This window comes from Girardinichthys multiradiatus, chromosome 11 (genome assembly GCF_021462225.1).
Source record: "Girardinichthys multiradiatus isolate DD_20200921_A chromosome 11, DD_fGirMul_XY1, whole genome shotgun sequence".
Classification (NCBI taxonomy): Eukaryota; Metazoa; Chordata; class Actinopteri; order Cyprinodontiformes; family Goodeidae; genus Girardinichthys; species Girardinichthys multiradiatus.
Genome location: NC_061804.1, coordinates 8,689,825 through 8,706,201, shown reverse-complemented (window position 1 = coordinate 8,706,201; position 16,377 = coordinate 8,689,825). Strand labels below are relative to the sequence as shown.

General features: G+C 40.9%; 1 protein-coding gene and 1 long non-coding RNA gene across 2 annotated transcripts in view; one reads left to right on the top strand and one right to left on the bottom strand.

Annotated features, from left to right (window-relative positions):
- lig3 (ligase III, DNA, ATP-dependent) overlaps positions 1-16,377 on the top strand; it is a 28,911-nt gene that overhangs the window by 11,072 nt on the left and 1,462 nt on the right. The window contains exons 9-20 of the mRNA XM_047378934.1: positions 4,462-4,617; positions 5,821-5,952; positions 6,034-6,113; positions 8,976-9,063; positions 9,164-9,241; positions 10,533-10,656; positions 12,206-12,348; positions 12,443-12,517; positions 13,705-13,851; positions 14,228-14,378; positions 16,114-16,193; positions 16,277-16,357. Coding sequence (XP_047234890.1) covers positions 4,462-4,617; positions 5,821-5,952; positions 6,034-6,113; positions 8,976-9,063; positions 9,164-9,241; positions 10,533-10,656; positions 12,206-12,348; positions 12,443-12,517; positions 13,705-13,851; positions 14,228-14,378; positions 16,114-16,193; positions 16,277-16,357 — 1,335 coding nt within the window. The remainder of the gene's footprint in view (positions 1-4,461; positions 4,618-5,820; positions 5,953-6,033; positions 6,114-8,975; positions 9,064-9,163; positions 9,242-10,532; positions 10,657-12,205; positions 12,349-12,442; positions 12,518-13,704; positions 13,852-14,227; positions 14,379-16,113; positions 16,194-16,276; positions 16,358-16,377) is intronic.
- LOC124876290 lies at positions 985-1,858 on the bottom strand. Its single transcript, XR_007040263.1, has 3 exons — positions 1,557-1,858; positions 1,365-1,474; positions 985-1,248 (listed from the first exon to the last, which is right to left on the bottom strand). It is a non-coding gene; the product is annotated as an uncharacterized LOC124876290 (long non-coding RNA).

Sequence of the window (16,377 nt, the reverse complement as noted above, 5' to 3'; positions counted from 1 at the left end):
CAATATCTGGGGTCTGTGTTTGCTATGAACCCAAAGCAGAAAGACATGAACACTTTTTATTAATCAGAAGTCTTATTATTGCAACATTCACCAATATGATCGAATATCGCCTGGTTTTTTGATATCGTGCAGCTCTAGTGCAAAAGTAGCAATTATAGGTAGATTTTCTCTAATCCACTCAGACCCTAAATATACATTCATACACTGTAAGGATTATGATAATTGATTAATGAATATTTATCATAAATTATAATTAAAAATCATAATTCAAAAAAAATATTTTTAACCAAAAATCATTGCTTACAAATAGAAATCAGAGATGTCCTCTGGTGTTGTGATTATGGACTCAAAGCTCTTAATAATTACAATTAGTTAATTATCATTAATAATTGGTCATAAATAACCAAAACCACACTAAATGCCACAGCTTATTCAGCTGCTCCACCATTCGGTGGGGGAACTTTGACCTTATTTTTGACAGATAAATCACTCTTGCACGAAATAATCACAAACGCTTCTCTTTATAAATGTGAACATTTATTGAGACCATATAGCCCTGATATAATTACTATTTTGGTTCAAAAATCTTCACCTAACTAAACCTGCACTATTCTACAAAAAGGAATTTAAATGACTATCTAAAAATAGTAATAAAATGAAACAAATGCGCATTGAGTGTTTATCAAACCAGCAGTTAAGGACAAAATGTGTAATTTGGGTTTACTTGGAAAGTGAAGTCCTCCTGGTGTTCTGATGTCTCGACGGTCAGCTGGTAGATGGTGGGCCGTGCCCTTAGCCACTAAAAGCTGGTTGCCCCAAATCTCGAAGAAAAGGTCATAAAACTCTGAGGCGGGAACTCGGTGGAAAAACTCCAGTAATAAAACTGGGACAAAGGAGTGATCGGGCCACGAGGTCCAGACCGCAGCTGCTTTGAATGAAAAACTTTTAAAAGTCCAACTTCTAACTCCTGGCTGATTTGGGATCAGCTGGACAGAAACATGAACATGCACCTTGCTGATCGCATCCACGGTCCATGATTCAGCAACACTTGCACAGCAAATCAAAACAGCTCAGCATAAAACACTTCAATTAATATTGCATACAACAGGTTGGTCACCTTGGATTAACTACTGGTGATTCTAAATCACTTTAAACTATGCCTCACCCTGCCCAGACCTCTAAATACACCTACGAAATTACTTTGACGTTGACTTCTTCTCTTCACCAGCTTAAGGATGGGTCGTAGGTCTGAAGGAGAAACAAAGGAGGGGTGATTCAAGGAAGAGTCTTCCTCGTTAAGTGTTGTATTGCCACACCATGATGGTGCCGCCAACATGCATGGCAGTTAGGTTTCAATGTCTCACCTTGACCTTTCCAAACATTCCTCACTTCACTGTGGTCAAAGAGCTCAGTCTTGGTCATTCTGATCATTAATCTTCTCTCCTGAAGGCATTTGATTTGTTGTTGTCTGCAACTGTAGATTTCAGTTAGCGTTAAAGGTGTTAATATTTTTGTCTGGACTCTCCTGGTTCATGGTCATGTAAAACTGTCCTTACTGTGGACAGTGCAGGTTTCAGATGATGGCAGGATTGACCCTTGGTGATTCCTGGATCATTCCTGAGTATTCTAACAAAGTTCCTTCCTTCAGATGGTGACCACTTGGGTGGGGTATTTAGAAACTTGGATGTTCCTGTTGGACAATGATCACAAACAATCATCAAACCTGCTTTTGGAAGGGATAAATCAGGCGACCCTACCTTATTGAAAATTAGCTGCTGTGTTCATGCCAGGAAACCAACTAATTCACATTTCTGCCTAGAAAAGAGCTCAGATATCCAACAAGACTCATGTCACAAGCTTGTTGACTGACGGTCATTTATTTCAACTTTTACAGTACTGAAGTGGAGTTCTTCGTAATATTATAAAGCAGAACTTAATGTAAATGACTAATAAAATGATCTCCATGCAGTATCCAGCAGCTCATGAAAATGTAGCGCCCTCTGGTGTCCAAACTGTGATAAAATGATGAGATGACCATCTGCCTGGGCTATTTTATATTATTCGGTAGCACAGCTAGAGCGGCAGCTAACGATTATTTAAGTAATCCAGTATTATGTAGTTTATTCTGATGATTAACTGGATTAAAAATGGTTACATTCTGCAGATTTTACTACTTAAACTTATTTTATGAGTAATAGAAAGACTTGAAAGAGAAATACAAGTAAACAAGACTTTTATTCCTTCTTTTTAATAAGTAATTTGACATTTTATTGCCTAAAAAGTAATAACACAGCATGTCCTTAGTGAACACTTGAACATTTGTATCAAAGCATGCATCTGCAACTAAAAAAACATGTCAGAAGCTCTTGCTTTTCTGGTTGACTCAACATCAATACAGTGCTAGCTGCCTCTGTAGTGAAAATGAAAATTGAAAGTGCATAAAGTGCCAGTTTCTTGTTGTATTCTGGATTATTAGTTTTTTTTTAGCATCAAAAAGCTAAATGTTATCAAGGTAAAATGGAACCATTGTAGTACTGAAGTGTTACACTATTCTTATTTTTTTAAGTGCAAGACAGAGGAGAAATAAAAAAATAATTGATTATAATAAACAGCAAACTTAAATTCAGACATAAAATTTTTTTTTGTATATCAACATGTATAAAAGGCAGGCGTTCCGGCGCTGCAGCGGATCTTTCATGCTGAGGTGTTGCAGGATCGAGGACCAATGCTGATTCAGTTTTGCTGCACACACACAACAGTTTTTCTCTGCGCTTCTTTTTGAACCTCGCCATCTCCCTCCATAGCTGATAACTGGACTTTGTATCCATGAATCAGCAGCGTGGGCTCTTATTAACGTAAATGAGAGCATCATGCAACACATTTAACCACCCGACCAGAACACAGTGTTCTGAATAGTTAAACAGAATTGAACTTATCCGAGGAAGGGTTTCAGCCCTATAAGCACAATTTGCTTCAGATTTAATGTGTTTTTATTCTGCCCAACAATTTCATCGAGACTGTGGAAGTGCATTGTTTGTAAAACAACTATTTTTGTTTTAAAAAGCTTTCTACTCCAACCTTGATGCTTCAACACTTCTCAAAGCAATCTGCCGTTTTTTGCTGGGATGATAGTACGATTGTAACATAAATACTGAGCTCCTCCTTTTCGTCCTCCTTATCTCTGAATATGATGCCAGGTCTCCATGACAGCATCGCAAATAAATGTTGTATTTGAATTGTAGCATGAAGACACACAACTTTCTTTGGTCTCTTAGGAACCTGCCTCTGTGCAATTTGGGGGTGTGTACGCTTCTCGTCAGGTAGCAGCCTTACTCCACAGGGAGCTCAGTGGATATTGATCTCCATTGCAAACAGGGTCATGACCATGGTGCCAATTTATTTGTGCATTTCGTTTTGGAAAGAGTGGATTGTTCAGTTTCTTTGCAAAAGATCTGTTGGCTGTAGAGACATACAGTTTCCAGATGTTTTTAAGGCATTCTCTTTTTATTAATATGAGTGCAAAGATTTCGTTTTTTATCAGTAAAACACAGGCAGGTCCAAGTCGCTCTGTAAGGGCATTGAGACCGACCAGCGGCAGGACTGGTTTCCCTGCAGATGCTAAACTCCTCAGGATGCTGAGGAATATGATTCTATAACTGTCCTTCAACTGGAAGCTCCTGCAGCTTGATCCTGGATCAGGATCATTCCTTACTAAAGGATCAGTTCAGCATAAAATATGATGGTGTGGTGTGTGGAGGGGATAAAACATGCAACTCATCTTCGGAGGCCTTAGTCCTCAACGCAGACGTCACAGGTTCGAGTCTCGGTCTGTTGACCTTTGCTGCATATTTTTTCCCCTCTCTCCTTCTCTTTCCTGTCAGCTCACTGTCAGAAAATAAGAAAATGAAGGTTTCTAGTGCCACCAAAACATAAAGAAAATGTAATGGTCTGAAGTTCAAACTATTTGTTCAGACACACAGCAGACCTTTAACTACATAATATAACATTCCCTGCAGCTGTAACCCAGTCTAGACTTTATTTTGTTTAATCAGAACATTGCTGAAAATGTGCTGAAACACCCATTTTTGATAAAGGTACTACTGCAATTATTTTATTGCTGCAAAACAATTGTGTTTATTGGTGTAGCAGCAAAACTTTCCAAAACACCAAATGTGTGACTTGAGAAGACATTGATTGTACTGGATTTTATTTAGAGGTATAAGAGGAAAGGGGGCTGAATAGAAATGGATGCCACACTTCTCAGATTTTTATTTCTCAACTATTAAAAAACCATGAATTGTTTTCCTTTTACTTTACAATTATGTTCTTCGTGTTGGTCTGTCACATAAAATCGCAAGAAAACACATCGTCAACCTGGTTGAAAAGAACGTCACCTGAACTTGACATAAGCATTTGGTTCTTTCCTAAGTTTCATAAGCACGTTTTCCTCTGTGATTTCAGGCTGAGGCATGTAAATCCATTGAGCACGCCATGAAGAAATGTCCCAACGGGATGTACTCCGAGATCAAGTATGATGGAGAGCGCGTGCAGGTCCACAAGAACGGAAACACCTTCAGCTACTTCAGCCGCAGCCTCAAGCCAGTGCTGCCCCACAAGGTCGGTCTTATCAAACCCGTTTATGCAGCATCAGTGTAAATGCCCACAGCCATAAAATCTATTTACGCATTAGTCTAACGTTGCACGTCACAGTGGAACGTTTTTAGGTTTGTCCTTGCAGGACCAGCAGCTTCAAAGGTATTTTCACAGCAGGAAGTTCACATATTTCCTGCTGTCGTTATTTTTTCCCCGTATTTGCTTTCACAGCGTGACATCACAATACCTAAATGTGCAGCAGTAACTAGTTAGTCATCTTGCTTGTGTGCTCTCTGTCCACTAGATGGAGCTGCTGTGTGGATTAAATGCATGAAAGTGCAGTGAAAAGAATAACTTAAAAAAAGGGCTTATGAAACCTTGAATTTGGACCCTTTGGTGTCTAAGGAGCGGTTTTGGTTCTCTGCAGGCTCCTTACCAATTCAACATATCATCCACAGGGCTGATTAAGCTCCTTGGGGTCTGTAATTAGCCAGTTTATGTTAATGAAAGGTTAGAATGAAGTGAGGGTTAGACTGGAGTGTAATTACAACAGTTTCCTGTAATTTTTAAATTATTCTTATTAGAGACCGTAGACCTGACTATTATTCCCAGTGAGAAAAGGATGATCAGGTTTTAGCTTTATGTAATTTTTTATTTCATTAATTTTGTTTGCTAACAGTCCAGCTCAGCCTGGAATGAATTGAATTTTATTTAAAAAGCAACTATTATTCCTACTGCTGCTAACATGTTGATTATAATAAAGATGTTATCTGACATTTAGGTATTGCTTTTTGATTATTTTAATTGACTATAAATAGAGTAAAGGTGGCACTCCTTTAGGTTCCAGACCTCAGCGGTTGTGTTTGTGACTAGAAATCAATACAAACAGCATCATTTCTTTCTTGTGAGGGAAAAGCATAGGTGCTTTCGTTCAGCCAGCTGACAAGCAGTGTCCAGCAGCAGGTGGGAAGGGGTTACACTGCGTTTATCTCATCTCCATACAGCCAGAGGAAACGCCAGCCTGTTCCCTGGCATCTCCTGAAAGATCGCCTCGTACCCCGACTGACGCTATAAAGGAAATCGTTTTGAGTCGTTTTGTTTTCTTCTTAAATTCTCTTTATGCCTTAAAATCTGGGAACCAGTTATGTTTATTATCAAACCTGTCTGTGGAAATGTTTTGGAGTTTTCTCGTACCCTGAATAAAAGACGTGTTGCTGTGCGTTTCAGGTGGCCCACTTCAAAGAGTACATCCCTCAGGCTTTCCCCGGCGGCCACAGCATGATTCTGGATGCTGAGGTCCTCCTAATTGACACAAAGACCAGCAAACCGCTGCCTTTCGGGACTCTGGGTGTCCACAAGGTAATGACCTCTCCCTGCTCTTTTTTTCTTTATTGATTCAGTCTTTGTTGTAACTCTTCAGACTTCTCTCTCTCCCTGCAGAAAGCTGCCTTTCAAGATGCCAACGTGTGCCTTTTTGTTTTCGACTGCATCTACTTCAACGGTGTGAGTCTGATGGAAAGGTAATCTCTTATCCTTGCTCTTTACCATGAAATAATTTTAGTATTTAACTGAATAAAAATGACTCCCTCATCTTTATTAAACAGTTCTTCAACATCCGTTTCTTTGAGAAGCTGTTTTACTTAGATCAGATCATAAAGTTGGGGCGCGTTGGTTTCAGCACTAGTATGTTTGTAGAAAGACTGTTCAGAAGCATAGCAGCAGCTCAGAAATAGCATATTTACCTTTTTCGCATGTAAGTGTGTGAAAGAAATCTGTTTGAGTGAAGTTAAACATCACGGTTGAGGCAGTTTTTCCATTTCTCAAAACACACAAAATGAGAGCGTGATGATTCTTCAAAACTCGTTCCGCCTTTTTAATCTGTTGGAGACTTTATTTTAAAAAATGCACGACGTAAATGTCAGTAATTTATCCGCTGTACCGGATTATAGTTTCAGCTAATTCACATTGCAGTGTCTTGACAGGTAAAGATAAGAAGAGAAAGCTTTCAACGTGCACAACCTTAAACTAATCCTTACAGCCACCATGCGAAAGTATTTCATCCTTCAGTCTCATCCTACGGGTAACAGAAATCTCCTGTATGCCCCGTATGTTTGGACTAAGAAGTAAGGATGCAAGGCAGAATCTTTTGTTTCTAAAGAAGACGTCCAGGTCTGACTATAATCTCCTAAAACCTTGTTGGAGAACTTGTCTGATAAACCAAACCTGAACCCTTTGGCTGCAACTCCAGAAACACCACTGAGCATCACCCAATGAGGGCAGTACTAGTGGTGGCCACAGCTAACCAAAATGTTAGCTTCGCCAGCCCATATTCCACTTTTTAAAATATCAGCTTCGCTAACAGATGAAAGAAAATTAGCGGAAGCTAATGCTAACCGCTAAGACAACTGTCTCTCAGTTACCTTCCATAACTTTATAAATAACTGAACACTTTGAAACTGCGATTGAAAACTGCCTTTAGCTAGCTGCTGCGTTGTAAAATGATGTCATGTCTTGGTTAACGTATTAAGCCAAGAGCATGCCTGACGGACTCTTCAGGACAAGCTCACAACAGAAAGGATCAAACTTGTGAATTTTCTTAGCGGACCTAAAGTTGGGGAGACATAATTCGGCGGAAGCTAAACGGTTCAGAAACTGTTTCCAATGATAGCTAAAATGCTAATCCACTCATCGAAAAATTTGTTCCGCTATTAGCTGTCAGCAGATTAGCGGGACCGTGCCCACCAGTGTACGGTCCCTACAGAGAAACATGGTGGTGGCAGCATCATGATATGGGGTTATTTTTTCTCAGATGTCAACGTCCGTAAAATCATGATTGGTTACAAACATTAGTGGGTTTTGACCCTTAACCTTCAAATGTTTGACAAAAGGCTGCAGATGAAGAGGGATTTCATTTTTTCATCATGTTTTACTAAGAGCACATCCGCATTAACAACAGAACAAGTTCACCAGGACATAATTATTTCACAAAGGCCCAGCCAGTCTGCAGAAAAAAATCTGCGGGGTCACCTGAAGAGGCCGGTGTATGGGGTAAGAACGCTGTCAAAAACAATGTGTATGTAAAGACGGAAATGTGTGCATATTAGTCAATAGTTGTGCATAAGTAAAATCAAAAAGAGGTATTGTATATTTTCTCTATGAGAATACAAAATAAAATGTTACAGCTTCGAGAAATTACAAAAACAAAGTTTAAGTTTACAGTTGTGGTTTATTCTTTATGAATACAATATGCTATAACAGTTTGTGAATACGATTTATTTTCTTTTTGAATATGAATTTACATCAGCGACTTGGTGTCACGTGATCTCAGGCTCAGAATATAGTGGGTGGAGTTATACAATGATGTACAGTAGGTGGCAGTATGCACCTCTGAATTTGTTGCGAACCGCCAGCAGAAGAAGAGAAGAAGAAGCAGCAGCACTAGCGCCAAAAGAACGAACCAGTAAACTACGGTACAAAGCCAAGTAATGTTAAAAAGTTTATATATGTCTTAATGTTGTTAATATATGCTCTTGGTCCGTCATCTTGTCGCTAGCGCTGCTGCGTCTTCTTCTACTGGCGGTTCGCAACAAATTCAGAGGTGCATAGCGCCACCTACTGTACATCATTGTATAACTCCACCCACTATATTCTGAGCCTGAGATCACGTGACGCCAAGTCGCTGATGTAAATTCATATTCAAAAAGAAAATAAATCGTATTCACAAACTGTTATAGCATATTGTATTCATAAAGAATAAACCACAACTTTAAACTTAAACTTTGTGTTTGTAATTTCTTGAAGCTGTAACATTTTATTTTGTATTCTCATAGAGAAAATATACAATACCTCTTTTTGATTTTACTTATGCACAACTATTGACTAATATGCACACATTTCCGTCTTTACATACACGTTGTTTTTGACAGCGTTCTTACCCCATACCTGTGGACCACAACTGTCCTCACCATCTGAGAGATTTGGAGGATTTTCAGGTAGAGGAGTCAAATATTGTCCAGTCAAGATGCGAAACGATCCCTACCAGAGGACTGAATGCTGAGAGTAAATCGAAAGGTCTTTCAGCAAACTATTGGTTTGAACATTGTTTTTCACTCCTATTCCTCTACTTGTGGGATACAATTTACATCTGAAGATTAAAATGGCCCAAAATAAACAGAGAAGTCAGGAAATGTAAATCTAAAAGAATTTTGAATTTTAAATAAAAGACATTAGGAGGGAACCATGTGGGCTTCTCTCAGTAGCAGTGGAGCACGAGGGAATTAATTTGGTTGTAATCTGCAGTTTGTGAATCCCACACACAAATGAATAATTCAAGCATGCTTCCAAGTTGGCTAACACTCCTCTGTTGGCTCGATGTTCTCCAGGCCGCTCTGTGAACGCAGAAAGTTCCTGCATGACAACATGGTGGAAGTCCCAAACAGGATCCTCTTCTCAGAGATGAAGCATGTCACGGTAGGTGCTCTGTCAGGCTTTCGGTTCCGTCTCTTTTTAAACCCGTTCTGATCTGCAGATGTATTCCCTGTGTGTGTGTGTGTGTGTGTGGACCGATTAGAGGGCAACAGACCTGGCTGAGATGATTACTCGTGTCATCAGAGAAGGACTTGAAGGCCTGGTGCTGAAAGACTTAAAGGTCAGTGGGGAGAAATGTCTGTCAACGTCATGGATTTGTTATTCTTCAAAGATCCAGCTGAACCCTGCAGTTTTTATCCCGTTTCAGGTCTGCCGGGGAAACCTAAATGATGTCTGTCTGCTAAGTGACTGAATAATAACATGTTTTTGTTTTTTAACTTTCTTCAAATTCAGAAGTCTACATACATTTCTGTAGTATGTTGTAGAACTTGTATAACGTAAATGTTTTGGGTCTCCTTTCACAAGCTCCTCACAACAGTTTCCTGGAATTTTGGTCCATTCCTCCTGACAGAACCGGTATAAGTGGGTCAGGTTTGTAGGCCGCTTTGCTTTTCAGCTGTGACTATAGATGTTCTATGGTCCTGAGGTCAGGGCTTTGTCACTTTGTTGTCCTTCTGCCACTCTGTAGCCAATTCAGTGATATATTAATGATCTTTTTTTGTTTGAAGACCCATTTGTGTTCAAGCTTTAACTCTCTGGCTGATATCTCTATGATGTTCTTTCATAATGATGTTATCTACTCTGTTAAGTGCAAAAATCCCTCCCCAGCAGCATGATGCTGCCACCACCGTACTTCACAGTTGGGATGGTGGTGTCATTTTTCCTCCTTATTATGATGATGGTCATTTTGCCCAAATGAATATCAGGACATGCCTCCAAAAGTTACAGTCTTTGACCCTGAGGGCATCTCCAAGGAAGCTGACTTTTTATATTGCGTTTGGAGTAATGGCTTCTTTGTCTCCGAGTGTCGGTACAGGACTCGTTTCACAATGGATGAAACTCTCCTGGCAGCTTCAACCAGCCTCTTTACAACTAATTTTGCTTTGGTTCTGGGGCGGTTCACACAATTAGTACCGAAACACTTCATCTCTGAGACACAGAACCCATCTGCTTCCTGAACGCTATGATGGCTGGACGTTTGGTGTAAGAACAAACTAAATTAGATCCAATATAAACCAGACTTGTGGAGGTTCACAAGACTTCCTGAAATCTTGGCAGATTTCTTTTAGTTTTTCCCATGATGCCACACGAGCAGTGCGTTTTAGCTGTTGCGCCCGTAGACTCCAGCAGTCTACGGGTGCCTCTCGCCCGTAGACTGCGGTATAGAAGATGAATGAATGAATGGAAACTTCTGACCCTGCAGAAAGTAATAAAATAAACAGGACGAGTTTCATCAGATTTAATGTAACAAAGCGTCTTTTCTTTCATGTCTTTATTATCCTGGTTTTAGCTGTAGCTGAAAGGGTAAAATGATCACGCTGGGCTTCTTCTCTGCTTGTTCTGTGTCTCAGGGAACCTATGAGCCGGGGAAACGACACTGGCTGAAAGTCAAGAAGGATTATTTGAATGAGGGGGCGATGGCCGACACAGCCGACCTGGTGGTGCTTGGTGCCTTCTACGGAAAAGGCTCAAACGGTCTGTGAAGAGCTGTGATCAAGTATTCCTGGATTGTTTGTCAGTTGTTTCATCCTTCCAGTGAGATGTTTATATACCCTCATCATCTCCAGGAACTTTAAATTTGAGCTTTTAATGATGCATTTGAACTGGTTTCTTTTTTTACAGTTCAGACAACAAACCGCTTGAGTGAATTTTGAAAACTAGAACTTGAAGAATTTTCTCTGATCCACACGCAGTTTCAGACATGCATCTTCACTAAAATTAGCTGGAATCCTACTTCCAAATTGAAGCTCCACATGGTTTTTGTAGCCCTCAACTATCTTCTGGCGTCCTTCGGGCTGGATATATGGCCTCTCCTTGGATGAATCGGTGGAGTTCCTAGTGTACACCTGGCCTTTAAGAGCGGCTCTAGTTTCCAAGTTGCCCAAGTTTCAACCAACTATCTGCTGATTTGTGGTAAAGTTAAAGAATTTAAAGGTCTTCTTCCTCCTTCATTCTTCTGTTCACTTCTGGGAGTAAAACTGTCGCCACAGCATGATGTTACCACCACCGTGCAGTTGGTGCAATGTTCCTAGGATTGAAATGTTCACTCTGTCTCCTCCAAAAATACTTGTAGTCATTTTGGCCAAACAGCTCAAACAGCTGGTCTTGAACATCTAACCCGGTTTCTTTTCATCTGAGGGTGACAGTTTAGGTAAGATGCTTAAAAATTGTGAATAATTGGCCATTTTCAACAGGACAATGATGCAAAACACAGATCAAAACCACTTTTGATCTCAACTCCATCGAAGGCTATAGGGAGCTATGCTTCTCCAACCAATGTAAATGAACGATTTCTCATGAGAAGAATGATCAAATATGCAGCCAGAGTTAACATCTGATGCTTACTGATGGCTTCGAAAAGTGTGCTTTCTCTGCAACCCGCTACAGGACATTTATCCAAAAATTCTGGGAGTGTATGTATACATTTTAGCCTGTGTGCATTACAGAAAATCCAAAACTATTCGTCCAATTCTTGTTTTTAAAATAAATGAAAGCTGTTTATTGAATAATCATTCTAATATGGGATCTACGTCCATGATTAGTCCCGTCCCCCTCCCCCCACCTGGGTCTGCATGTGAACCAGATTATGTCCCTATCAGAACTTTCCTTTGGTCACTGAGTGCACATATAAAGGTTGCACGTTCTGCAGGCAGCAATTCAACACAGTGCTGCACTGGGAATGCAAATGAGCATCGGAGTACTTCATGTGAAAAATATGCAGATGTAACATAATGCATAAGGAGAAGATGCCACTGGGCAAATATTGCAAGCAGACGTTATGGGGGAGGGCGATGTTTAGGGGGCCGGGTAATGAATGTAACATGAAACTGGAAACACAAGAACAGAAGTTCAACTGAAGCAGGGCTAATGAAACATCTAATGAGGATTAAAGAGAACGTAATAGAGCAGGAACAACAAATGTAGGAAGAGAGCGGGAAGCAGAAAACAGCAGGTGGGAAAAGATGTTGAAAATTGAAAGTCAGAATATTCCTCTTCATGTTGCAATTGTTCTTCTGTCCACCAGGGGGCATCATGTCCAGCTTTTTGATGGGATGCTACGACCCGGACTCAAAGAAATGGTGCACAGTGACCAAGTGCTCCGGAGGCTACGATGACGCCATGCTGGCCCGGCTCCAGAAGGAGCTAGATGTGATCAAAATCAGCAAGGTCAGTGAGGATTCACTTAGAGGCTTGGCTGGAATATGGAGCTGATGTAATACTGTCAAATGTTAATCTATCATGTCTCTCTCTCTCTGTGTAGGACCCAAGCAAAATCCCTGGCTGGTTGAACATTGTCAAGAACTATTATCCAGATTTTATTATCCGCAATCCTCAGGTGAGATTTCCTACTTGATGCATACGTTTCCAGTCCTGGAGAGCTATTATCCTGCGACCTTTAGCGGCATCCCTGTTCCAACACACCTGAATCAAATGGATGCCTTGAACTTGATGACATGCTGAGGAGGTCATTCAGCCAGTTGATTCTGTGTATTGTGGTAGGAATGCATCTTTAAGTTGCAGGAATGTAGCTCTCGAGATCTGGAGTTACAGGGCTTCAGAAAAATATTCACACCCCCAAAACTTATTCACATTTTGTCGCTTAACGGCCGTACACTTTCATGTGCTTTATTAGGATTTTCAACAATCCCTCATACTGAGCATGCATGTAGCGACAGTGGAGAGGAAAACTCCCTTTTAACAGGAAGAAACCTCCTGCAGAACCAGAACCAGGCTCAGTGTGAGCGGCCATCTGCCAAGACCGACTGGGGGTTTGAGAGAACAGAGCAGAGACACAAAAAGAACACAGAAGAACTGATCCAGGAGTACTTTCTATGGGAATTAAAAGTGAAATATTAATGGTAGTAGCTCCTTTAGTGGCTTTAGTTGGCAACAGCAGCTCAGCCGATGTCCCCCTCCAGGAAGGTGCCACAGCTAAACACAATGTCAGGCCAGGTGTAGCTTCTAGGAAGAGAAAAAAACAGTGAGAGTACATAATGTTAAAAGCTGAAGCAACATAAATAATGCAGAATTTGACAGTAGTATGAGAATGTAGCAGATTATGGGAAAGTGGTCATTATGTCCTCCAGCAGCCTAAGCCTATAGCAACATAACTCCAGGGATAGCTCAGGATAACCTAAGCCACTCTAACTACAAGCTTTAAGCTACTTTTTGATCGTCTATCACATAAAATCCTAATGAAATACAATCAAGTTTGTCGTAATGTGACAAAATGTGTAAAGGTTTACAAGATATGAAGCCTTATGAAAAGCACTGTAACGGCATCAAGTAATCTGACAAAAGCATCTTTTGAACATGGTTTCTGAGAGTGACTCAGTTGGAGCGATGATGGGCCATGATGAAACACTTGATTAAACCGACCCTCTCCGGTTTTCACATCTCCAGTAATAAAAAACCACGGAGCTCCATTTTCTTCACAGTAATTTTCCTGATATGTGAGCGGTCACATACTTTCCTTTTTTCCATTCATGCTCCACCTGCTGCCTCTGTTTCCTCTCCCTGCAGCAAGCGCCGGTCTGGGAGATCACCGGCGCCGAGTTTTCCAAATCAGAAATGCACACAGCCGACGGCATCTCCATCCGCTTTCCCCGCATGACGCGAATCCGTGATGACAAGGACTGGAAGACGGCCACCAACTTGCACCAGCTCCAGGTAGGACTACACCCTTCCTGCAGTGAACAGTGTGCCGAATGCGGCACACTGTTCACCTACTGCCTCTTCCTCCTACGTTTTAATACCGTAGCAAACATACGACACACTAGAGATGGTTGTCCTCGCTGAAGTTGAAGTTAATCCAGTGGGACCAGTTGGTGATAGTTACTTTCCATTTCTTATGCATGGCTGAGTGAATGTAGCTCAGGTTAAAGGAGGGATGAAATAATTAAGCTCAACATGTTACAAAGCACTGAGAAGGACATGCATGCACTAAATCGTCTGGAGAAGCTGCAGATCCTCAGTCTCTGCATGATACCAAGCCTCACATCTGCCGGCTGCAGCCCACCTCTCATCCCTAAATCCTTCTGCTCAGGAGCTGTTCCGCATATCGAAGGAGAACTTTGACTTCAAAGTGACAGCTGGTCCTTCCACGTCCAACGACGACAAAGGCTCCTCAGGAGGAGACAGCGGAGGGAACTCCCCGTCGTCCTCGTCCTACAGAAGAGCTCCGTCCAGGAAGACGAGTGAGTACGACAGTCAGATCGTCCGGGGAACTGCGCAGCCCTGTTCTGTTAGTGCTGAAGGAGAGCTGGGTGTGATTATCAGAGATGGGCCCCAAACCAGTTATATGGTGCCAGGCAGATTTATTGGCACTCCTGGTAGAAATGTGTGAAAAGCATTCAGATAATCATTTATTGCAGCAGAACATTTATTTAGTGGAGGAAAGAAAAAATAACATTTAAGTTATTTTTAACTAAATACGCCACAACTGTTGCTCCCCTGGTGTTGATACTAAAGGACAGCTAAACAGAGGTTAGAAACCTTTATAAATATAACTTAAATACATTCATTTTTATTATGAGGTTTCAGTATAAAACAAAATATCAAACTTTTGCCAAAGGAGAGAATTCATACATGTTCTTGAAAGGGCTAAGTTTCCTTAGATAGAAAAACTATTTAACTAACAATGCTTTTAATACGGTTTCTACATAAAGAGACGGGGATTGTCAACCGTCAGTCTAGATAATCCAGAGTCCTCTCTTCAGCCAACCCCCACATGTTTTCTGTTGGATTTAGGCCTGGGCACTGAGATATGCATGGAAGAGGGTTGATTTTTGTATCTTCTGAACTGTTGATGTGGCCAGATGATTAGGATTATTATTTTGGTGATGCTGACCCATTTTCAGTGTTTCTGGCAGAGGCCAGAAATGTCCTGGGATGCATTCGAACTACACATTTATTGTCTAATGCCAAACCCACCTGGAGTGTTTTAATGCTGAGAAGCTCATAGTTTGGCTCATCCGACCAAAACACAGATGAAGTTAAAGACCCAGTAGAGTTTAGCAAACTCCACACATTTACGCTTGTGATGGTAGGACAGAAAAGGCTTTTTCCTGACGTGACTCCTAACAATCAGTTGGCATGCTTGGACGGCATGTTTTGTCTTCATATTTAGGAAATGTTGGTGCTAATAAGTGTGGTAAGAAGCACATATTTCTCCGCTGAATAAATGAACTTTAATTAAACAGTAGAATTTTTCTAAATGTCATTTGTAAGATCAAGTTGCTGAAAGGAAGGATTATTTTATCTTAATGATAAACAGTGGGGGGCGCTGTAAGCAGTTCATTTAGAACCAGACTTTCCACGGGTTGTAATTCTGAAGGAAATAAACTTTGGTGTTTGTCCTGAAGCTCGGCAGTATTTAGATTATTTGTAAGGAGGCAACATGAAGTTTTTCAGCTGATTTCGGTCCTCATGTTCTTTGGAAGTATACTGTAACAGTTTCCAAGCATTCTCATGCTTTATTTAAAGAGGTTTTATGCTATAAACAACAGTTTTCTGCAGTTAAAAAACTCCAACCAGCGTTTGTTTCTGTTTCATTGAAACACAATAACAGGTATTACACCGAAATGTAAATCTGAACACAAACAGTAATCCTCAGGTACAGTTCATCCTCTGAAAGTGAGAGAGACTTTGCTCATTTGTTCAGCCTTCCTGTTATCTGCTGGAAGTCTGGATCTCTCTTGCTGCCTGAATTAGCCACAGACAGGTTTCAACATGTGGAAAATATCTTGACATCAAGTCTCGTTTCCATGGAAACGGTCCATTTTGCAGAGTGTTGTTAGGACAACTTATTAGCTGTTGCCGATGTTTCATACAGCTTGTCGTGAACCAAACTCACACTTTAAATCTTTATGAATGTAGCAAAACTAACCTCGGTGTGGCGTAACTTCATGGACTTATGAACTGACTTCCCAGGTAACAGCACACCTTCCAAACCAAAGGTCGTGAAATCGGAGTCCCGTACTCCCAACTCAGAGGCTCCCAGCACAAAGAAGGTACTCGCTGCACCATAACACGTTTCACAACATTTCCTCACTTTCAGCAGGCGAAGGTATGATAAGCTGTCCGTTTACTGCAGGCGAAGAAGAGTGACGCGAGAGTTCAGAGCAACGGACAAAGCAAAGCAACTTCTCAGCTGCTGCAGCCGAGGAACGACAAGGTTGGTTCAAAATAACCACA